We start from the raw sequence: 25,234 nt of genomic DNA on the forward strand, positions 1-25,234 counted from the left end.
CTTTCACCCCTTGGAGTGTATGTAGTCTGGATCTCCCCTCCCTTGTGGGCTTTCACCTCTCCCTACTGTTAGTTACTTCTACATACCTTTTTTCCTTGCAAGAACACAGATTCTGCCTTCATCATCTTTGTTTCTGTCATTGGGCCCAAGAGCATGTACAGCTTAGTAGTTTTCAATAGAAATAAACCATTCTGTAAAAAAGAATTCTTTTCAACTAAACTGTGCCCACTTGCCTAAATGAACAAAATCTTATATAAAGCTTTGTTCCCTTTAGAGGGTTAATGATTATCATTTGAGGTTACTGGTAACTTCTAGAAGCACTTTATTGACTGCCAAGATAAGTTAAAGTTGAGTCCAAGGATTTTAAGAAATAATGTTCTTATGCTATTTGAGTTGCTCACTTGGTAATATCACTTAATCATTGGTTCCATTGAAGTTTAGGAATTGCATTGTGTACTTTTTCACAGTGTGTGGGTTTTACCTTGTGAAGTAGATACCTAGCTTCTTGATTACTTTTGTTGCCTACCCCCAGCTGTATGTGCTTGGGGTTTGATAACATTTGACCATGCCACTCTATTATGAAAAATGCCAAATAAATTAAATTTGTTTCAGGAATAGCAGAGATGTCTTTTCACTGGCTGCTTAAGGAAAGACCAAATGACCTGATCTTTCTCTCTTCTTTTTATTAAACCCAGGAAGTGTTGATATCTTTTTCTAGATTACATTAGAAACCCTAGCTTTTTGCTACTTTAGGACTAGGGTATGCCTTCTCTGTCAGACTGTGAGCACTTTGAACTGTAAAGACTCTATCCTTTAATCTCTGAATCCTCAGTGCTTAGCACGGAGTGAGCTCTTAACAAATGTTTCTTCCATGAACCGATCAGTTAACAACTGAAGATGTCCAAAAGAGCTCTTTCCCAAGGTATTAATTTTAAACCATACTCATGTAATTGCCTACTTCCATCTTATTTACATCCTTAAATATCATCTACGACAATTTTCTGTTATAAGTTTAATATGTGTTGGTGTGGGGTGTGGCGGGAATATGTTGTGCCTAAGGCCACAGAACACAAGGCAAACCCTTAAACTTTCATGGAGTAACAAGAATTCCATAGCCATTTTCTCAGTGCTTTCCTGAATGAGAATGTAAAGATTTAGGATAAGTTAAATATCACAGGATGAGGTAAAGTGAGAAATTCAGGGTTTAGATTAGCCTTCAGAGTAGTGAAGAAAAAAAGTTGACCAAAATGACACAGAACAAGACAACTTGGGAGAATAAAGGTGAAAGATAGCACACATGGAGTTTTTGAGAAACTTCCAAGGAAATTTTCAGTGATACTGTTGTTCACTGATGAAGATGTGAAGCCTTTAAGGGTTAAAATTGAAAGGGATGGATTTCCAAATCTATGATAATCAAGGTTCAAGAGAAAACAGAATTCTAACAAATGAAGAGATTTTAATAAAGGGGATTCTTTTGTTGCAAAGGAGGGGTTGCATTAAGGAAAGAGGTAGTGAAGAATTCAGGGTCTAGCAACAGTGGGAAGTTTAACTATGTGTAAAGAGGCAAGGGTAATATTAGAGCCCAGTAGAATGAGAGCCATGGAAATGGATGGGGCCACTGTAGGGAGGGAGCAGGGAAGAAGTAACTCAGGCAAAACTGTTCAGGCATGTTTCATGTCTCTGCTTTCATTACGTCCAGTAACATCCCATTGACTGAAGCAAGTCATGATCACCAAGTCCAAAATCACCGGAGTGGGGAACACACTTTCCCTCCTAACTGGGAAGTACTGATGGGCCACATGGCAGAGAGGAGGTATGAACTGGGGACAGTAATCTACTGTGTCACTGTGGTTCCCTGAAATGAAGTGCTTCTGGTAGAATTCTGTAGCAGAAGGGGAAAAAGGAGACTTGAAATCTGCCTCAGCCACAGGAAATAAAGAAGTTACAAAAAGGCTATTTAGAATCTAGTGGTGGGTTTGAAGGAGAGAAACCCTAGTAATTTATATCCAGCACTTTATTTGAATTTAGTAATGCTGGTTAAATATTCTTTTTTTTTAATGTTTTTTTTTTTAAATTTTTTAACGTTTATTTTTGAGACAGAGAGAGACAGAGCATGAACGGGGGAGGGTCAGAGAGAGGGAGACACGGAATCTGAAACAGGCTACAGGCTCTGAGCAGTCAGCACAGAGCCTGACGCGGGGCTCGAACTCACGGACCGCGAGATCATGACCTGAGCTGAAGTCGGCCGCTTAACCAACTGAGCCACCCAGGCGCCCCTGGTTAAATATTCTCATAGGCTCTTATCACTCTCTGGTTCTGTAAATTCTTTTTTTTCCAATATATGAAATTTATTGTCAAATTGGTTTCCATACTGTAAATTCTTCATGTAGACATTGAGCCAAAAGTTAAATCTCGGTAACATACCTAGTCTTTAGCATGTTGGTCTTTTTTCAAAGTGTTTGAGCGTCTTACGATGCCATGGTAATCCCTGTTACAATGCAGACCAAACAGAAGGAGGCATGACACACCTAAGGACCTGATGTGAGGAGGAAGATTGGATTGTTGCAAATCTTCTCATCAGGCCTACTGAGACTAAACAGTGCTTCATCTTCAGCCCTCCAGGAGGGCCTCATATGGGTTAAATCTCAGCATCTGTGACTGCTCCCTGGAATGCACCCACATTCAGTTACCCAGCATTTCTGGCACTCAAATCTCCTCAGAATGTTTGCTCTGGGTCCACCTGAGCTCATCTGACTGAGATTGCACAAATTCTGCCCCCTGTAATGGGAACATGCCTAAGCTTATGATAAGTGGGATGCATTCTTGGCCAAATGCATTCTATATGTTTGAGTCTTTTTTTTTTTTTTTTTCCCTTAGGAGACTGAAGGGTATCAGCTATCTTAGAAATATTTTGTAAACTGTATTTTGAGCCAAATGAGAGAAGATATTAGAAAAGCTCCAGAAGTTTGGGAAGTAATTCTAAGCCTCAGGAGCAGGCAGGAGAATTTTCACCTCCATTCTCATAAGTGTTCTGGGAAGAGGAAATGCTGGATTTGTTCTCCACTTTGTAGTTAAATCTAAGAAAAAGAGAAAACTAGAAATAAACATCCCCTTGCACAAATTAATTTTTTCCTTAGTCAGGAATAGATGAGTTTTTTGTTTTGCTCATGGTAGTGACATTCAAAACATAGGTTTTCAGTGTTTTGAAAAATAATTTATCTAAGAAATGACTAGGAGTGTGATAGAACACAGAGGTGCTATGGCTGCAAGTTGTAAAACACCAACAGAACTGCAGATGTTCCTGTGGCACAGAGCTCTTCTGAATCACAGGAGTGACATTTAGATGAAAGCAAATCATTTTTCCACGGGTGCACTTGTACTGCGCAATGCAGCTGGAGCTAGTGCACCTTGGAAGTGAGCCAGAGAGAAGGAGCACCAAAGAATATTATTTTATTGAGAACAATATTCACATGTGAGATAGGATTTTAAGAGAAATAAAGGAGGTGCTTAAAATAAATCTGAGTTTGTTTTCTGTTCTCAAAATATTAAACATTTCTTGTGTTCTGTGGACTCACCAAATTTTTCGGGAAGAGATTCAGGCCAAGTAGGAAAGATGGGTTTGAAATATGGGAGACAGTGTAGAACAAGAGTGACTTTGGGACATGTCCACACAGCTGAAGACATGGAGTCTGGAAGATCACTTGGAGAAGGGGTGGAGAGAAAGAAAAGAGCAAAGTCAAAACCTTGGGGAACACCTGCTATGGTAGGCTGATAATGGCCCCCCGATATACATCCATGTTCTAATCCCCAAAGCCTATAGAGGTGACCTTATTTGAAAAGAGTCTGTAGATGTGATTAAAGACCTTAAGGTGAAGAGATTATCTTGTATTATCCAGGTGGGCCTTATATGCCACCATGCCTGTCCTTGTAGGAAAAAGGCAGATGGAGATAGGAGGTGATGAGACTATGGAGACAAGAGATTGGAGTGATGTGGTCACAAGGCAAATACCAAGGAATGCCAGCACCCTTGAGAGGTTGAAAGTAGCAGGGAGATGTCACCCCCAGAGACTTCTGGAGGAATCACAGTCCTCCTAACACCTTGATTTCAGACTTCTAGCCTCCCAAACAGGGAGATAATAAATTTCTGTTGTTTCAAGCCACCAGAGCTGTGGTAATAAGTTATGGTAGCCCGAGGAAACTAACACTTTCACCCTTGAGAACAAGAGAGAGGAGAGTTTACAGTTAGGAGAGGAAGCGGTAAGAAGGGTGTCCTAGAATCCAAAGAGATTGTTTAAAAGCAGATGAGCAGAGCCAACAGTGTTAAATTCTAGGGCCTAAGGGGTGAGATTGAAAAGTTCAGCGGAGTCATTGATATGATAGAAGGCAGTGATGACCTCTGCCTTGCACTGAGCAGCTGCTGTGTGCTGGGCACTGCCCTGAGCACTTTGTAGATATTAACTCATTCTCATGATTCTGAGGTAGAAAACTGTTATTATTCTCATTTTACAGATGACTAAACTGAGGCACAAAAGATTAAGTAACTTGCACTAGGTAAAATATGTAGAAAAAGGTGTGGCCAAGAATTGGACCCAGAAACCCTGACTCCAGCACTCACATGTTAATACCTACTGTACTTGCTGTCTTCGTTCCTAAAAAGATGTGTTTCTCAAGGTTCTGCCTACAGATTTTTTTTTTTATCAAGTAAGGTAGATGATCGGTCTCAAGAGAAAAAGATACTCTTTTTTAAAGATATTTTAAGGTAGAAAAGTAGGAAGACTAGAAGCTTTACATTGCCTGGGCTTCACCTTTTCAGCTGAGTTGGGGAGGAAGCTATCTGCTGAAGCTGAGGAAAGCAGCCAAGTTTCAGGCCTGAAGAAGTCTAGGAAAGGCGATGAGTGTATAGTGAAACAGGAAGCATAAAATTAAAAGTTGCATGAGTCAACATACTCAGTATCATTTCCTTGCCTGTCTTGACTCTGCTCTGCCTATGCCGAAGGAGTCTTTGCACCATGTAGAATGCAGCGTGCAGAAGGAGAAGGAGATGAAAGCAAATTGTCATCCCACATCCCTGTATGGATTGTACTTTGTTCAGAGCTGAGGAAGGAATTGAAGTACATAGTGTGATCCTTGCCCTTAGAGACTCTTGAGATAGCTGGAGAAATGGGACAGCCATGTGCTGATGGGTGAAGGAGAGTACAAGAGCATAGCATGGTAAAGGCTAACTGCAAGATTAGAGACAGTGTTGACTCTGAGCCAGAGGAACCAGAAAGGCTTCAAGGAGAAGGTGCAGTTTCAGCTCATTCTTAACTAAGGCATTTGGTAGCTGTTCAAGAACCAGGAAGACATTTCAGAATGGATGGAAAAGAGGGCGAAGACATGGTTTGATAGGAGTTTGGGTTAAAGGAATGTCAGCATACCATACCTTCCAACCCTGCCTTGTTAAATTATTTAGAAACATTATACACTTAAAACTGTCTATGTATTGGTATATAGCTAATTTAATCAGTTTAATTACATTTACCAGGCTACATGCAATAGTGGAAAAGATTAGGGTTAAAATTTCAGTTACTTGTTTGACCTTGGACAAGTAACTTTGCCTCTTGGGCCTCAGGTTTCCTGTTGGTAATATGTAGATGCCAATTCTCTGTCTTGTAGGATTGGGGTGAGGCATTAACGGGGTAATTATCAGTATTTACCACAGTGCCTGGCATTTAATAGATAATCATCAATGTTTTTTTCAAAGTAGTTAAGACCAAATTGGATGATGCAACTTCTTGACTGATAATTCATTTCTGAAGATGTGACTGCTGAGTCTTCTGTAAATGTTAACTTTTCATGTCTGGAGTATATTTGATGTTTTGTGTGCTATTTGTTTACATATCTCTCTGCCATGGACTTTGCCATTGTATGAGGAGCGCTCTGATGGGCCAGGTACTTTATCTGCAACTCTGAGAAATCTTAATTTCTGGAGGACCATATGGATTTGCTGAGGCAATAAGGGTTTCTTCCCAATTCTCTTGTAACATACCCATCTTCCTCATTTCTATTCTCTCCTGGCCATACTCATGAATTTTTTTTGTTTTTTACATTTTGACATCACACCACATGATCTACATTATTATATTTTTAACATGTAATGTTCAAAAATCCCAAGTATCTGTGCCGTTTATTTCCACAGTGTGATTTTTATTCTCATTTCTAACATTTTATACCTCCTTGACAGGAGTTCTGTAAGAACTAGAAGTGCCACAGTGAGTCATAGTTCTAGTTCCTTTAGCCCAATAATCCTCTGTAAAAGGGACAAGAAATGTTGAAAGAGTGGTCTGTTTCATGGTTGCAGACTCAGACTGCATGTACTCTCTGATGTTGACTTAAAACATCTCTCCCAGCCCCTTCATCTGACACCTAAAAATTTGTCTGCATTCTTCTGGAGTCTTTATGGGTCTGAGGATATTCATTTTGCATCTCTCTGGAAATGTGGAACATACAACCATGATAGAAAGCATGACATAGTGAAAATACCAGTTTGATGCCACTGTGTTAGTCCTGCCCACAGAGAGACACCTAGGAGTAGAAGGCCCACACTTGCCCAGGCGTCTGAGCATCAGAGTGGGACATGTACTGTGAGGGCGAAGCTGCCAGGCTGTCTCCCAAGGGACCACCCAGCATGGCTGGCCTTACCTGGGTGAATTTCCCAAGAACAAATCTCAGACTTAAAGCATTGAGGGCTTAGAAACCAGATCTTGTGGGCAGATTCATTCTAAGCAATCATGAGGAGATTGGTGTATAGAAAGAAACTCAGGATGCCAGTTTGTTAGCCCACACTGAGAACCTTGGTTCCTGGGTAGATAGGAACATTAGTATGATTACTCTCTTCCTGCAATGGAAGCCAAATCTTAATCTGAAGGTTGCCTGGTGAGTGCTGTTAGAGCAAGGGCAGTTAAATGGATAAAGGAGAGTAAAATTGTGCCTCAGGACTGTCTGGCTGTTGGAACTCTTTTTTTTTTAATTTTTTTCAAAGTTTTTTATTTATTTTTGGGACAGAGAGAGACAGAGCATGAACGGGGGAGGGTCAGAGAGAGAGGGAGACACAGAACGGGAAACAGGCTCCAGGCTCCGAGCCATCAGCCCAGAGCCCGACGTGGGGCTCGAACTCACGGACCGCGAGATCGTGACCTGGCTGAAGTCGGACACTTAACCGACTGCGCCACCCAGGCGCCCCTGGAACTCTTTTTTAAAGTTTATTTATTTATTTTGAGAGTGAGAGAAAAACAGTGAGCGGGGGAGGGGCAGAGAGAGGGAGGGAGAGAGAGAATCCCACTGTCAGCGTGGAGCCTGATGCAGGACTCAAAGGAACCATGAGCTCAGAACCTGAACCAAAACTAAGAGTTGGATGCTTAACAAACTGAGCCACCCAGGCACTCCTGGCTGTTAGAACTCTTGAACTTAGAGGCTGTTACCTGGATGGGCACTGCTCATGTTTGTTTATTACAGGTTTTGTTATTGTTGTTCTTTTTATACTTGGCTGACCAAATTTCATTCTGATTTCAGGTTTCTCAAAATTTTTTAGAATTTACAGTCTGGCCCAAGTCACGTCTTTTTTCCTCCCCTTGGGGAAATTTAAGATGACTCTTTATATTTCTGACGTGACTCGTGATTGCTGATTTACAATTTACCTCTGAGCAGGCTTTTATATCCCTTATTTCTGAGTTTTTGGTAGACTTCTTACTGTGGCCTTCCAGGACTAATAAGTAGACTGATTGTTTTACCCTGACAGGGTCAGTTTCCTCATCTGTATAAAGCACCCGATTAAATGCCAGCCACTAAGGTAATTTTCAGGACTAAATTTCTACCTTCAAATTCAAGATATTCTCCTCTTAATAAAAGGTTTTGCAGTTTGTTGAAACTCAGCTTTCCTCCATCAGATGGCATCATTCCTGACCATGTTTCCCTGACTGGTTGGCATTAAATAAGGCTAACACCTTTCCTTGGCTTTCTTTTTTTAAAGATCTGGATTTAGTTTTCCATGTGCTTGAATTCTAGCTCTTTCCTCATGGTGCTTCTTTGGACAAAACTTACTTTTATATTCACTGTAGCTTCTAAAATGATTTTCTAATTCTCTTTTCCATCGGTAATTTATTAGCTGGAAATCTGCAGTGAAGAACTTTATCTTATCAACTATTTGGTTACCTTGAAATGTGGTTAGTAAAGGAAAGGCAGGGATAAATGCATCTTTCCTTTTATTTATCAATTTTCTGAGTAATTGGTATTTTAGCAACCTCTAATGGTGATCAATGAGTGTTCTTTAAGAAAATCTTTTCATTATTTGTTATTAATATTTTTAAAACTCTCTTGAATTTTTTATGTGGTTCATATGTATTAGTAGGTATAGTTCATATTGATATAATGTGTAAGGCAATACAATTAATATTGGTTTTGATCAGATTAACAAGATGTCTAGAGTTTGCTTTAAAATACTCCAGCACCTAAAAAACAAATCAACAACAAAGGGAGTGGAATAGATGAAAAAAGATTAGAGAAATCTTTTATTCTCCTCAGCTTTATAGGAGAATCTTGATGTTTGTTAAAGCTAGGTGATGGGTATGTGGGTTTTTTTATACTATTCTTTTTGCTTTTGGTATGTTTGAAATTTTCCTGGAAAAAATAGGTCTCAAAAGGTATATAATTCTAAGGTTATCAGAGGTGTAAATCCAAGTTCAGTCTTCAACTGTTCTCTACATGAGTCCTGTGGAAAAACTTCTCAATTATTTCTTAATTAAAAAGTTGCTTGGGGACTACCGGGAAGATGGTAGAGAAGGAGGACCCTAAACTTACCTTGTCTCACAGATACAACTAGATAATACTTGCTTCAGAGCAAACAACCCAGAAAAGGGCCCAAAGCCTGGCCAAACACACTCCACAAGTAGAGGTAGAGAAGAGGCCACATAGAAGAGGGTAGGAGGGGCAAGGACTCTGAGAACCTAAACCCCTAGAGTCTAATCACAGGAGGGAGGTAGCTGCAGGTGCAGAGTGGTGAGAGACAGACTAGCACACTGGGGAGCCTATCAGGGGAAGAGAAATCCCCATAACATTTGGCTTTGAAAATCAGGGGCTGAATTTCATGAGTACTTACAATAACAGGACTTAAAGCTTAGAACTTTAAAAATCAGCGGGCTCAGCTCTAAGAGAGCCTAGAGGGTGATAGAAAGCTGAGCCCCTGACCTTAAAGAGAGCATAGCTAACAGCCTGTGGATATACAGCTTGAAGCAGCAGTTTAAAAGTCACCTGGAGCTTACAGGAGGGAAAGTCAGTTACTAATCTGAGTTCCCTGAGAGACTTTTCTAGGAAAAAACAAGCTTTTCTATGAACAAACAAATGTTCCTTTTCTAGGAACATTTCGCTCCCCTACCTCTCATCATAAACACACAGCCACCTGTGAGAACTAGTGTGGCGCCTGCACTCACTTCCTAATTTGCTTACACCATACCCTGCCTCTCCAGACAGACCTGCCTCCGTCTGTGGATCCCCTCTCCCAAAAGACCCATGTAAACCTTGCCAGCACTGTATCTCCCCACCTTCCATGGAAGACGTGGGCACCTTGTTAAAACTCTACCCATTGCCCGGGGACTCTTTGTGGAGTGACCCAGCTGGCCCAGGTCTCCACTTCAGCTGTGCCTTTCATGTGGAGGAGGACCTGCACCACCTAGTTAAAAGTGCACAGCTGGTCTACTTTCAAGAACAAGGGATGTAGCTGACTTCCTGAACACAGAGAAACACACAGAGAAACTAGACAAAATGAGGAGACAGAGGAATATATCACAAATGAAAGAATAGGACAAAACCACAGCAAGAGACCTAAGTGAAATGGATATGAGTAACATGTTTGAGAGAGAATTTAAAATACTAATCATAAAGATACTCACTGGACTTGATAAAAGGGTGGAGGACATCAATGAGACCCTTAACAAAGAGATAGATAACATAAAAAAAATGAACCAATAAGAGATGTGTAGAACATAATGAAATTAAAAATAAACTTGATGGAATAAATAGGCTGGAAGAAGCAGAGGAGTGAATTAATGAACTAGAAGACAGTATTGGAAAGTAATAAAGCTGAAGAAATGAGAGAAAAAGAATTATGCAAAAGGAGAATAGACTTAAGGAACTCAGTGAGTCCATCGCGCATAAGAGCATTTGCATTATAGGGATCCCAGAAGGAGAAGAGAGTGAAAAGTGGGGGAAGAAAATTTATTTGAAGAAATAATGGCTGAAAATTTCCCTAATCTAGGGAAGGAAACTGATATCCAAGATCCAGGAGGTGCAGAGATTCTCCCAACAAAATCAACCAAAGGAAGTCCACACCAAGACATAGTAATTAAAATGGTAACAAGTAGTGATAAAGAAAAAAATTTAAAAGCAGCAAGAAAAAGAAGACAGTTACATACAAGAGAATCCCCATAAGGCAATCAGTGGGTTTTTCAGCAGAAACTTTACAAGCCAGAAGGAAGTGGCATGATATACTCCAAATGCTGAAAGGGAAATATCTACAGCCAAGAATATTCTTTATAGCAAGGCTATCATTCAGAATAAAAGGAGAGACAGAGTTTCACAGACAAAACCTAAAGGAGTTCATGACCACTAAACCAACGCTGTAAGAAATATTTTTTAAAAAATTTTGAGTCGATTTATTTATTTTGAGAGAGACAGAGATAGCGTGAGGTTGGGAGAACCAGAGAAAGAGAGAGAGAGAGAGAGAGAGAGAGAGAGAATCCCAAGCAGGCTCTGTACTGCCAGCACAGAGCCCAACATGGGGCTCGAACTCACAAAACTGTGAGATCATGACCTGAGCTGAAACCATGAGTTGGCTGCTTAACCAACTAACTGAGCCCCCCAGATGCCCCTACTAGAAATATTAAAAGGACTCTTTAAAAAGGAAAGACCATAAGTAAAAGTATGGAAAGGAAAAATCACAAAAGCAGTTAAAAAAAGAAAAGTATTGGGGCTCCTGGGTGGCGCAGTCGGTTAAGTGTCCGACTTCAGCCAGGTCACGATCTCGCGGTCCGTGAGTTCGAGCCCCGCGTCAGGCTCTGGGCTGATGGCTCAGAGCCTGGAGCCTGTTTCCGGTTCTGTGTCTCCCTCTCTGTCTGCCCCTCCCCCATTCATGCTCTGTCTCTCTCTGTCCCAAAAATAAATAAACGTTGAAAAAAAAATTAAAAAAAAAAAAGAAAAAGAAAAGTATTTCTTGGCACAAGAACAGACACTCAGATCAATGGAACAGAATACAGAACCCAGAAATGGACCCACAAACATATGGCCAACTAATCTTTGACAAAGCGGGAGAGAATATCCAATGGAATAAAGACAGTCTTTTCAGCAAGTGGTACTGGGAAAACTGGACAGCGACATGCAGAAGAATGAACCTGGATCACTTTCTTACACCAGACACAAAAATAAACTCAAAATGGATGCAAGACCTCAATGTAAGACAGGAAGCCATCAAAATCCTCGAGGAGAAAGCAGGCAAAAACCTCTTTGATCTTGCCCGCAGCAACTTCTTACTCAACACGTCTCCAGAGGCAAGGGAAACAAAAGCCAAAATGAACTACTGGGACCTCATCAAAATTAAAAGCTTCTGCACAGTGAAGGAAACAATCAGCAATACTAAAAGGCAACTGACAGAATGGGAGAAGATATTTGCAAATGACATAGAAGATAAAGGGTTAGTTTCCAAAATCTATAAAGAACGTATCAAACTCAACACCCACAAAACAAATAATCCAGTGAAGAAATGGGCAAAAGACATGAATAGACACTTCTCCAAGGAAGACATCCAAATGGCCAACCAACACATGAAAAAATGCTCAACATCACTCATCATCAGGGAAATACAAATCAAAACCACAAGGAGATACCACCTTACGCCTGTCAGAATGGCTAACATTAACAACTCAGGCAACACAGATGTTGGTGAGGATGCGGAGAAAGAGGATCTGTTTTGCATTGTTGGTGGCAATGCAAGCTGGTGCAGCCACTCTGGAAAACAGTATGGAGGTTCCTCAAAATACTAAAAATAGAACTACTCTACAACCCAGCAATTTCACTACTAGGCATTTATCCATGGGATACAGGGGTGCTGTTTCAAAGGGACACATGCACCCCCATGTTTATAGCAGTACTATCAACAATAGCCAAAATATGGAAAGAGCCCAAATGTCCATTGATGGATGAAAGGATAAAGAAGATGTGGTATATATATATATATATATATATATATATATATATATACTCGGCAATCAAAAAGAATGAAATCTTGCCATTTGCAACTATGTAGATGGAACTGGAGGGTATTATGCTAAGTGGAATTAGTCAGAGAAAGACAAAAATCATATGACTTCATTCATATGAGGACTTTAAGAGACAAAACAGATGAACATAAGGGAAGGGAAACAAAAATAATATAAAAATAGGGAGGGGGACAAAATAGAAGAGACTCATAAATATGGAGAACAAACTGAGGGTTGCTGGAGCGTTTGTGGGAGGGGAGATGGGTAAATTGGTAAGAGGCATTAAGGAATCTACTCCTGAAATCATTGTTTCACTATATGCTAACTAATTTGGATATAAATTTTAAAAAATAAAAAATTAAAAAAAAATTATTTCTGTAATCAGTCAAGGGATCCACAAAATAAAAGGATGTAAAATATGACACCATGTAACTAAAACATGGTGGGAGGGAGAGAAGTAAATAATGGGTTCAAACTTAAGTGACAGTCAACTTAATATAGACTGCTATATACATGAGATGTTATACATAATCCTATTGGTAACCACAAAGCAAAACCTCCTAATATGCAAAAAATAAAGAGAAAGGAATACAAGTATATCACTAAAGAAAAGCAGCAAACCATGAAAGAAGGAAAATATCAGAGAAAACAACTATAAAAACAACCACAAAATAATGAACAAAATGGCAATAAATACATATCTGTCAATAATTACTTTGCATGTAAATGGACTAAATGCTCCAATTAAAAAAGACATAGGGTGACAGTGGATTAAAAAAAAAAAAAGACCCATCTTTATGCTGCCTACAGACTCATTTCAGACCTGAAGACCCCTGCGGATTGAAAGTGAGGGGATGGAGAAACATTTATCATGCAAATGGGGGTCAAAAGAAAGCTGGAGTAAATATCTTCTCCCATTCTGTCAGTTGCCTTTTAGTTTTGCTGATTGTTTCCTTCACTGTGCAGAAGCTTTTAATTTTGATGAGGTCCCAGTAGTTCATTGTGGCTTTTGTTTCCCTTGCCTCTGGAGATGTGTTGAGTAAGAAGTTGCTGCGGGCAAGATCAAAGAGGTTTTTGCCTGCTTTCTCCTCGAGGATTTTGATGGCTTCCTGTCTTACATTGAGGTCTTGCATCCATTTTGAGTTTATTTTTGTGTCTGGTGTAAGAAAGTGATCCAGGTTCATTCTTCTGCATGTATTTATCCAAGGGATGCAGGTGTGCTGTTTTAAAAGGACATATGCACCCCAATGTTTATAGCAGCATGTCAACAATAGCCAAAGTATGGAATGAGCCCAAATGTCCATCAATGGATGATTGAATAAAGAAGATGTGGTGTGTGTGTGTGTGTGCGTGTGTGTGTGTGTGCATCCACACACACACACGCACACACACACAATAGAGTATTACTCGGTGATCAAAAAGGATGAAATCTTGCCATTTTCAACTACATGGGTGGAACTGGAGGGTATTATGCTAAGCAAAATCAGAGAAAGGCAAATATATGACTTCACTCATATGAGGACTTTAAGAGACAAAACAGATGAACATAAAGGAAGGGAAACAAAAATAGTATAAAAACAGAGGGGGGGGGACAAAACATAAGAGACTCTTAAATACAGAGAACAAACAGAGGGTTACTGGAGGGGTTGTGGGAGGGGGATGGGCTAAATGGGTAAGGAGCATTAAGGAATCTACTCCTGAAATCATTGTTGCACTATATGCTAACTAATTTGGATGTAAATTAAAAAAAAAACAACAGTAGTAGCAATATTTAAATCAGACAAAATAGATTTTAAAACAAAATCTATAAAAAGATGCAGAGAAGAACACTATATAAATAAAAGCAAAAATAAACTATTGGGACTACATCAAAATAAAAAGTTTCTGTACAGTGAAGGAAATAATCAACAAAACTAAAAGGCAACCTACTTCAGAAGGTATTTGTGAATGACATATCTGATAAAGTGTTAGTATCCCAAGTACATAATAAACTGATACAACTCAATACCAAAAACCCCACAAAGAATTCAACTAAAATATGTACAGAAGACATAAATAGACATTCTGCAAAGAAACAGACACATGAAAAGATGCTCATCATCACTAATCATCAAGGAAATGCAAATCAAAACTAGTGAGATAGCACCTCACACCTGTCAGAATGGCTAAAATCAACAATACAAGAAATTAGAATTGCCAAGAATGCAGAGAAGGGGAAACCCTCTCGTACTGTTGGCGGGAATGCAAATTGGTGCAGCCATTGTGGAAAACAGTATGAGGGTCCTCAAAAAATTAAGAATAGAACTACTTTAGAACCCAGGAATTGCACTACTGGGTATTTACCCCCAAAATACAAAAACACTAACCCAAAAGGATACATGCACCTTTATTGCAGCATTATTTACAATAGGCAAATTATGGAAGCAGCCCAAGTGTTCATCAATGAATGAATGGATAAAGAAGATGTGGAATACATATATACACATATACATACATACAGTAGAATATTATTTAGCCATAAAAAAGAATGAAACCTTGCCATTTGCAACAGCATGAGTGGAGCTAGAGAGTGTAATACTAAGCAAAATAACTCAGGGAAAGAAAAATACCATGTGATTTCACTTATGTGGAATTTAAGAAACAAATGAGCAAAACTAAAAAAAAAAGAGAGACAAAGCAAGAAACAGACTCTTAACTATAGAGAACAAACTGATGGTTACTAGAGGGGAGGTGGGTGGGGGGATAGGTTAAAAAGGTGGTGGGAATGAAGTTGTACATTTGTTGTGATGAGCACTGAGTGATGTGTGGAATTGTTGAATCACTATATTGTACATCTGAAACTAATAGAACACTATATGTTAACTCTACTGTAATTAAAATATTTTTTAAAAAGAAAGAAAAAAAGTTTCTCAATTTTTATTGAAAATCCAAATAACCCAGCAACAGTTTCTAACCAAATAAATGCATATTTTCCCAGGATTTTGGGCAGAATTTTAATATTTGACTTTTTTGGGTCTCCATTCATAAAGCTTTTGTCATGATAACTGAGGATGTCCACTTTTGAATGAAATAATGTTCAGTATATAATGCAATGTGAAAATCAATTGGTATCAAAATTGTAGTGTCATTAACATCCCTTAAGAAGTTGAACCATAGTTACTTATGCTGCCTGTATCTCATGCCAGAAAATAATTTGGCATCTTAGCCATTCAGAACTGACTTATTTAATATAATGCTTCTATTTCTCATTCCAGGTTTAAGTTTATCTATTCATGGGGCTGAAAAGCGTTTGCAAATCCATCAACGGCGAAGTGTCGCAAGCCGCCCAGGGTCACGTCGCCTGCCTGTGGTCAGGCATTCCTCACTTCCACCAGGCAGAAGGTCAGTAAAAATGGAGGCAAGCTCTTCTGGAATCACTAATGGGAAAACCAAAGTCTTCCACCCAGGTAAGGCATGGGGAATGCTTAAGACACCCATTTTAGCAGCAACTTAATGCTGCCTGCATTATATCTTGTTACCTAATTATGCCATACTTCCAGTTAAACTTGCCTTTTTAAACAGTTTTGTTTTTTTCCTTGTCTTCTCTTTGGTCAGTGGTAAATGTCACCAAGACCAGTAAGAGAAAGAGCTTGACGTGTCAGTAAAAGTTAAGACTACATTCTACCTACAGTGGTAGAATCTAAATAAAAATCCAAGTGAGTAAACTTTCAGTTCAAAAAACCATATTGTACAATAAAACAAAAGAGAGATTTGACCACTTTCTTCATCATTTTCTCTATGATACTCCAGGGAAAAAGCCAAGCTAAAAATGCCCACTTTGAATTGTAAGTTATCTGGCTTACCTTGGCTATATTCTCTGGAGATTAGGAGAGCATACTGGAGCTGTATTAAGTTTCAAGGCTCTGGAAAATGTCTGTATTTCTTTAAAATGTTAAAATGGGTCAATATTAAAATAGGCAATTTCAACTAAAAGGTTTTATTTGCTTGTGTGGATGAGGAGCTCATCTAAGCATTGACTCATTCATTCATTCAGTGAATTTAATGAGTACCTGCTCTATGCCAGGCATTGTTTTGGGTGCTGAGGCAACATTTCTGCCAGTCTGATTCATAGGCACATTGATTGAATTGTGAGGCAGTTCAGAAGTCCTTTAGTATAACTGTCATGTGATCTTTATTCCTCTGTGTTATGTCTTGACAGGTGGCTACCCAGCCTCAACTAAAGCCAAGCCTCCATCTCTAGATATGTCACACCATCTCTCTCTCAACTGATGACCTTGTTTCCTAACCTCACTGAGCTACCCCAGGGCTGTGGGGCATTAATTACTGAGGATTCCTTACTCTCCACCTCCAAATTTATCTCTACTTACTTTCATCAGACTTCTCTATCCTCTAGTTTTCAGAAAATGAAGGTCTTCCCACTGTCCTTGACTAAGCCTTCACCTGTGGGCTTGGCCACCCCTCTTCTCTTGAACCTCTCTCAGGAGGGTGTGTACCCTCATTCTCATCTTTTCCCCTGCTTTACTGTTGGCTCTTCCTCCCCAGTCTATGAAGAAGGCTTAAGCTTCTCTCATTCTAATGTTTTTATTTGACACTGTCCTTTTCTCTCTACTGCCAGTTTTCCTCCTCCCTTTTAAGCCACGCTTGTAGAAGAATAGTTTTATTTTCTCTTCTCTCTCACTTCTCAGCCACTCTTCAACCTAGTACAATCTGATTTGTAGATCATAGCTGTTCTTGAGTGACCTCCTTAGTGACCTCCTTTTATCGTAGTGTGCTGAATGGCAGACTCTTCTGATACACCAGACTGGGTGCTTCAGATTGCCGCTGCTTCCCCACTACACTGTTCCCTGTCTTCCATGATAGCCTTCTTTCTTGGTTCTCCTCCTACCTCCCTGACAGGTAACATGGGTGGTTTCCCAGTCACTAGCATCTCTCTCTTCCCCTTGCTTCCTGTCCTAGTACCTTCTTCATATCAAATCCAAAATGATTCATCTCTACTCCTAATAATGCCGTTCACCTTGTTGGTCCTACTGATTATGAGGTAAAGTTACAACCTCTGAGCATGTTAAAAACAAATGCCCTTGCTGATATAGTCCTCCTGCCCCTCATCCTTCATTTGTCCTCCCTCTGCCTGAAACTTTATATTCTAGTATATCAGTCCCAGTTCAATCAGAAAAGCAGAACCAGTAGAAGATGGATATTTAGAGATTTATTTCAAGGAATCGGCTTCCATAATTGGGAAGGTATATAGGCAAGTGTGAAATCCACAGAGCAGGCCATCATGAATGGCATGCTGTAACTTTTGGGCACAGGTGAAGCTGTTGTCAATACGAGGAATTTCTGCAGAGAGGCCTCAGCTCCGCTTTTGAGATCTTTCAACTGATTGAATCAGTCCTCCCTAGATTATTTAGGATAATCTTTCTTACTGAAAGCAACTGATTATGGACTTTAATTGTATCTACAAAATGTCTTCACAGGAACACCTAGGTTAGTGTTCATTGAGTAACTGGGGACTATAGTTTACCCAAGTGGTTGCATCTACTAGATCATCACATCTAATCAGACTGACTTGCTTTCAACTCTCCAACATATGATGCTATTTCATGTCTCCCAACCTTTGTTCATGCTGCTCTCTCTAGGATGCCCTGGTTTTGCTCCTTTGTCTTTTAACATTTTTAAACTACCTGTCTTTCTACCATAAGGTCTTCAAGGACAGAGATTCTGGCTTATTTATCTTTGTACTTTCAGTAAATATTTGCAGGGGAGGATTGAACTGAACCTTCATTAGCGGTTTTTCAGACTACTACAATAGTTTTTCTTAATTTTTTTCCAGCTTTATTGGGGTATCATTGACAAATTTTAATACCTTTATAATTGTTCTACCTGCTTTTCATTGAACAAATATTTATTGAAGGCCTCTTAGGTTGCCAGGTACTCTTCAAGTTTTGGGCATACCTCATGGAATGAGGAAGGAGTCTGATAGTTTGAGGAACATTACAGAGACCCCTGAGCCTAGAGTGAGGGGGAAACATCAGTGTAGATAGAGACCAGATGGAGCAGGGCCTTGTAGACTATTATAAGGTCCTAGAGCTCTTTGCAAAATGGGAGTTCTTACAGGTTTTTGAGCAGAATAATCCCATTATATGACTTAAATTTTAAGAGGACTACATTAGCTATTGTGTGAGAATACACTACAGATGGAGAGGGTAAAAGGGGAAAGGTCAAATAGGAGGCCACTATAATAGTCAAGTCAAGGGATGATGGTAGCTGTAACTAGGGGTGACAGAAATGGTAGTGAGAATCTGGATTCTGGAAGTATTTTAATGTTGGGTCATCAAGATTTCCCAATGAGTTAGACGTGGATTAAGAGAGAAAGGAGAGCTAAGGATGGCTCCAAGATTTTTGGCCTGAGTAAATTGGGCTGGTATCAACTGAGATGGAGAAGGCTGCAGGGGAAGAAGATTTGGTGAGTTTTAGGGAAGAAGTAGGGCCAAGATTGGAAGTCTGGTTATGGACATGATAATAATCCAGAACTGGCCAGATCACATGAGTGGTGGAATAAGCATGTCTGGAGCTTGAGAGATTGGTCTGGGAAGGAGATATAAAATCAACTGTTGTTGACATATAAATGGGCTTTAAAGCCATGTAATGAAAAGAGATGACAGAAAGAAGTAAAGATAGAGAAGGGGAGAGAATTAATGGCTGGAATTTGGGTGACCCCAATAATAAAGGTAGGTGAGAACAAAGACCAAGAAAGAATGACTGTAAAGGATGTTGAGAAACTAGGAATTACATGTTTTGGAAGTAAAGAAAGTTAATCAAGAGTTGAGGAGTGATTATGTAGTTTAAATGTTGATGAAAATCAAGTAAGATGAGAGCTAAGAGTTGGCCATTGATTTGAGTAAAGTGGAGATCCATGGTGATTTTGATAAGAACAGTTTTGATGCAGTGGTAGGGATGAACCCCTGAGTTAAGTGTAAGAGAGAATGGAAGGATATGAATTAGATATTGTGAATATGGACAACTTTTTAAAAGCCATTTTTCTGTGAAGGCTAATGAAGAAATAAGGCCCTGGCTAGAGAAGAGGTAAAGTCAAGAGATCATTTTGTTTTTTTCAAAATAGCATATCTCCAGCAGATAATTTATGATGTTCAGGATAGGGGAGAATTCATGATGTGGGTGTCAGTGAGAGACGAGGGCTATGCACAATAGAATCATGAATAATTTATCTGTGATAACAGATGGGAAGGGAGAGTATGTGTGGCTGTTGGCAGGGTGACGAGGGTCTAAGAGTTCTTTCCTACTGTATCAGTTTTATCTGTAATGTGGGAAGCAAGGTCATTACTGAGAATGAGAATAAAGCCTTGTTCAGAGAGGGAGGGAGAGGGAGATGGTATGATGATGTGTGGAATGGGCAGGGGAAATACGATTGCCAGCCAATCCACATTAAAAGCCCATTTGAGATTCATGGTCATGAAATTAAAGTAGGACAGGTCATGGGGCGCCTGGGTGGCGCAGTCGGTTAAGCGTCCGACTTCAGCCAGGTCACGATCTCGCGGTCCGTGAGTTCGAGCCCCGCGTCAGGCTGTGGGCTGATGGCTCAGAGCCTGGAGCCTGCTTCCAATTCTGTGTCTCCCTCTCTCTCTGCCCCTCCCCCGTTCATGCTCTCTCTCTCTGTCTCAAAAATAAATAAAAGTTGAAACAAAAAATTTAAAAAAAAAAGTAGGACAGGTCATCATGGTTGTGTGTTGTTCTTTAACCTTGTTTAGAGACATGTGTGAAGACATAGAACAGATGGACAGTTATATTTAGTCAGGGTTGTGATTTTGCCAAGGAATTAAGAAAAGAGAGAGGGTATCAAAGGTGCACAAGAGGGAATGAGAGCAATCAGTTATGTGATTCAGGCTTGGTAAGGTGGGGAGTGAGGCCATTAAGGGGATAAGGAACAGTGGAAAGTTGATAGATCAGTTGGTTGGAGGTTTCAGAGGGGTTGGAAGGGTGTCAAGGTTAGGATAGGAAGAAGAGCTAGAAAGTTAAGAGGTGGTTATGAGAGAGTGGAATGCTTGGCACTGATATTATGGAGGGGTTGCTGTTATTAGTAATAACAGGGTCTAGACTAGGGTATGAAATGAGTGGCTTTAATAGGGTGGAGGGCAAGAGTATTGGAGGAAAGAATTCTCAGAGACTTGAGAGGCCAGCGTTTGGGAAAGATCACCTATATAGATACTGAAATGGTCAAGAATTAAATAGTGTTTGGAAGAGTGATAATAAGCCAGGAGTTTACCTCATCAAGAAATGAGGGAGCATGGCCTGGAAGGCAGCAAGTAAATGCAATGAAGAATTGAAGGTTCATATAACAACCTGAGACTCAAGGCTGGGGATGCTTAGAGAAAAGGAAAGACCAGTGGTCTAAAGGTGGCATTAAGACTCAATGAAGATATTTTCTCCCCTCCAGGTCCATTGGTGTGAGGACCGTAGGAGAAAAAGAGTACCATAGGAAAGAGCCACAAGGAAGCAGTGGCCTGTGGAAGAGCCAGACTTTCATAAGAACAAGATAATGAAGGGAACATTCTGAGAAAAGACTGATGATAGGAGGAGAACTATGGAGGGCCCAATGGAAGGGTTTTGGATGTTGGGGAATTGCCTTCCACAACTTTCTTTAATTATTTTTCTGGACCGTCTAAAGTTTTCCTCCAAATAAGACCATTAATAATATCCCTCCTCTACTTAATAATCTTTATGGCTGTCCAGAAGAAAGCGCAACCTTGTGAGTCCAGTTTTTCAAGCCCTCTGCAATTTAACCTCTCCCAGTTTTTCTGGCTTATCTTTTGTACTCCATAACCTGTCTTATTCTATTTTAACCATCTACAGCTCCTCACTGTTTCTCAGATAAGCTCATGTCACTTTTGAAATGCCCCTTTCCCCAGTAAATCTCTATCCAGCCCTTATCATTACTCAAAATGTAACCCAATACCACATTCTCTCAAAAGTCTTCCTACATCTCACTAGTCAGAATTGACCTCCCACTTTCCAGTACTTCACACAATTTGGAAGCCTTATCAAAGTCAGTATGTTTTTTAGACTTCATAGTTCTCTTGGAATGCAGGAACTGTATTCAATTTATCTTTGTATTCTCCATAATTCAGAGAAGGTTTTACTAAATGATTATTTGCTGTTTGTTGAAATCTATTCCACCCCCTGGGTATAGGTTTGCATTCTGAAGTTACACAGGATAAATCTAAATTCTTTCAAATGATGTTCCTTTAGTTGTTTAAAAACTCATCTGGAGCTATTTGCCAACTGAAACATTTCCTAGTTTCTTCAGTTCTTCCTTCAATGATACGGTGTTAAGATTGTTTACCATTCTACCCACTTCTGCCTCTTTGAATTTACAGTGCCCAGAATTACATAGAATATTTGTTCATCTCTGACCCAGGTAGAGTTGAGTCAGTGTTTACTTGACATCCTATGCTGAAATTAATGTAATAAAAATTTAAAGAAGTATTATTTGCTAATGGTGTAATGTCAGTGTGGGATAATTTAGCATATCTCATGTCACTGATATCACCTTAAGAATACATCACTATGTTTATCCATAATTTTATCATAGATATTGAACCCTACTTGCATTGGATAATGGTAGAAAATATAAATAAGGCCAATTCTTTAGCATAGAATTATAATTAAAATGATATTAAATAAGTTATAATTAAAAACCCAAATACATATATTTAAAACTCCTATTCTGCAAGATAGATGTGACTTCAGTTACATCCTTTTATTTTTAGTGTACTTAGCAGTAATGCATCCTAGCTCTCTGTTGAGAGATAAGAGCTCTCAAACTTATTTCTAGCGAGTTATAGATTTTAGAAGCATCATGGACATTTTAGTACTATTGAGGCCTATCAAGTGATTCATCCACTTTTTACACAGTTAATAATCACAATTCTCAAAGTGCTTTCCAAAAGCTCACTCAGACTGGTTGTGAAGTACAAAAAGAAAAAACAAGAGAGCCTTGTAGATCTTCTGTGCTATCAGCTCTGAACAATTTCAGTTAATTTATCCCCCTTTGAGTTTATAAGCATTTCTGAGTGCCTACTATATACAAATATGTATTTGGAAGATAACTCCTTGGGACTGGAATGGTGTAGAACTCTATTACACCTGGACCTTAGGGAGCTTACACTCATGTCCAAAGAAACAATCAGTCAGGGTTCTTTGGTTATAAACAACTGAAACTATTTAATCCAAGCAAAGAAGGAATTTAAATCTGGAAGATATGGATGGAAAGCCTATAGAAACCAGCCTTGGCAGAAAACATGAATAGACACTTCTCTAAAGAAGACATCCGGATGGCCAACAGGCACATGAAAAGATGTTCAGCGTCGCTCCTTATCAGGGAAATACAAATCAAAACCACACTCAGGTATCACCTCATGCCAGTCAGAGTGGCCAAAATGAACAAATCAGGAGACTATAGATGCTGGAGAGGATGTGGAGAAACGGGAACCCTCTTGCACTGTTGGTGGGAATGCAAATTGGTGCAGCCGCTCTGGAAAGCAGTGTGGAGGTTCCTCAGAAAATTAAAAATAGACCTACCCTATGACCCAGCAATAGCACTGCTAGGAATTTATCCAAGGGATACAGGAGTACTGATGCATAGGGCCACTTGTACCCCAATGTTCATAGCAGCACTCTCAACAATAGCCAAATTGTGGAAAGAGCCTAAATGTCCATCAACTGATGAATGGATAAAGAAATTGTGGTTTATATACACAATGGAATATTACGTGGCAATGAGAAAAAATGAAATATGGCCTTTTGTAGCAACGTGGATGGAACTGGAGAGTGTGATGCTAAGTGAAATAAGCCATACAGAGAAAGACAGATACCATATGGTTTCACTCTTATGTGGACCCTGAGAAATTAACAGGAACCCATGGGGGAGGGGAAGGAAAAAAAAAAAGAGGTTAGAGTGGGAGAGAGCCAAAGCATAAGAGACTCTTAAAAACTGAGAACAAACTGAGGGTTGATGGGGGGTGGGAGGGAGGAGAGGGTGGGTGATGGGTATTGAGGAGGGCACCTTTTGGGATGAGCACTGGGTGTTGTATGGAAACCAATTTGTCAATAAATTTCGTATAAAAAAACACTAGGCATACAGAAAAATAAATAAATAAATAAATAAATAAATAAATAAATAAATAAATAAATAAATAAATAAATAAATAAATAAATAGAAACCAGCCTTGGAAAAGGAACAGAAACCAAGAAATAAATTACTTAATTATCTGAAATAAATGAACCCTTACCATCTGTCTTAGTTATTTATTATTTTTATTACCATTTGTCTTATTTTTCAAGACTTAGGAGAGACAGTCTTATTGGCCATGCACCTTTTCCTTGGTTGGGAGGTGGTGATGAAAGAAAGGATAGGACAGAAGGAGACTTCCCCCTTCAGCTTTTATAATAGGATTGTAGGACCCCTTGATTTCTCCTCTCACCTGGGCTACATGTAGTAAGGGAAAGACACTGTCCCAAAAGGAAATAGAGGTGATGTTAGAAAAGAGAAATGCACATAGAAGAATGTCCACTACAGGGACCTGTATGTAACCTGCTGTAATAGAAGTCAAACTGTTTTAAGGGCTGGAACAAAGATAAAAGTAAAGTTATAGGAATATTCTTATTTGGAAAAATCTAAGAAGGATTCACAAGGCATATAATCTACAAATTGGACTTCGAAGGTCAATTAGAATATCAACAGGAGGATGGATGGATGGCCATTCCTATATAGGAAAGAGCATAATAAAAGAGACAGTGCATTATACTGGTTATGAATGCAAGCTTTGTTGTTAGAGATTTTGAACCCAGATATGTTACCTGACAGCTATGCAGACTTGGGCAAATGACTTAATTTCTGTGAATCTCAGGTTTCTCACCAGGATATTAATACCTATTTCATGGCCTTAGGGTTGCCGGATGAAATACAGGACTCATAGCAATTTCAGATAAACAGCAAAACTTTTTGGTGTGTGCCCCAAATATTGCATGGGGTACACTTACAATAAAAAATTACTAGCTGTTATTTGAATTCAAATATAAATGGGCACCCTGTATTATTATGCACTATATCTGGCAACTCTATGTAGCACTGTTAGGACAAGTTAATAAATTCATTAATGTAAAATGTTCAGTATGATTTTTGGCACATAGTAGGTGCTCAGTAATAAATGGTAGTGATCACTTTTGTTCTCACCATCACAGACACAGTTCAGAAGCTGAAAATGAATATGTCCCAGAACCCTCTCTTGCTCGGTCACTCTACCATAGAGCAGTTTTCCAGTTAACTCATGCTGGAATGAATATCAGTAAGACAGCTTCTCACTGTGCTGTACTGACACAGGAGCCCTTTACCTCTATCTTGTATTGTGTGGTTTCACTTTCCTTCTGATTGTTTCAGATGTTGTTCTTGTGTGTTGATTTTATTTTGACCTTATCCTTCAGCCACTCATAATTTATGCATGTTATTTTCTATTCCCCTTTATAGGCAAATAATAGAAGTATTAAATGGCACTAGGCTTGGGACTATAATTTAAGGGTCAAGAGTAGAGTAAACTGAAGCATTGACTGCAATCTTTTGAATTTGAAACCATAAAGCTTGGTGTGAGTATAGATCACATTATCCCAGTTTAATGATTATGCCATATAAAATAGAATTAGAAGCCTTCTGCAATCTGAAATATTTCTATTGCCTTCCCTTAATCTGTTAGGCCTATCATACTGTCCCAGAGAAATATTATTGATCCCATTATATGTCCTATATTCTCTTTTAGAATTTGTGAAATGATTTTTTTTGCTGATACGTTTCATGGTTTTCCAAATAATTTCTAACACAATTTCTTTTATCTTTTAAAACCTGAGCAGCCCTTTATGCATGATTATGTAGACATGGTATC

The 25,234-nt window shown here is 39.3% G+C and overlaps 1 protein-coding gene across 3 annotated transcripts in view; it reads left to right on the plus strand.

Moving 5' to 3' along the window:
- ANO4 (anoctamin 4) overlaps nt 1-25,234 on the plus strand; it is a 416,845-nt gene that overhangs the window by 170,163 nt on the left and 221,448 nt on the right. For all 3 annotated transcript variants that reach the window (XM_045062224.1, XM_023257365.2, XM_023257364.2), the window contains exon 4: nt 15,539-15,730. In XM_045062224.1, the coding sequence (XP_044918159.1) occupies nt 15,539-15,730 (192 nt within the window). The remainder of the gene's footprint in view (nt 1-15,538; nt 15,731-25,234) is intronic.

The sequence above is a fragment of the Felis catus genome, chromosome B4 (assembly GCF_018350175.1).
Source record: "Felis catus isolate Fca126 chromosome B4, F.catus_Fca126_mat1.0, whole genome shotgun sequence".
Taxonomy (NCBI): Eukaryota; Metazoa; Chordata; class Mammalia; order Carnivora; family Felidae; genus Felis; species Felis catus.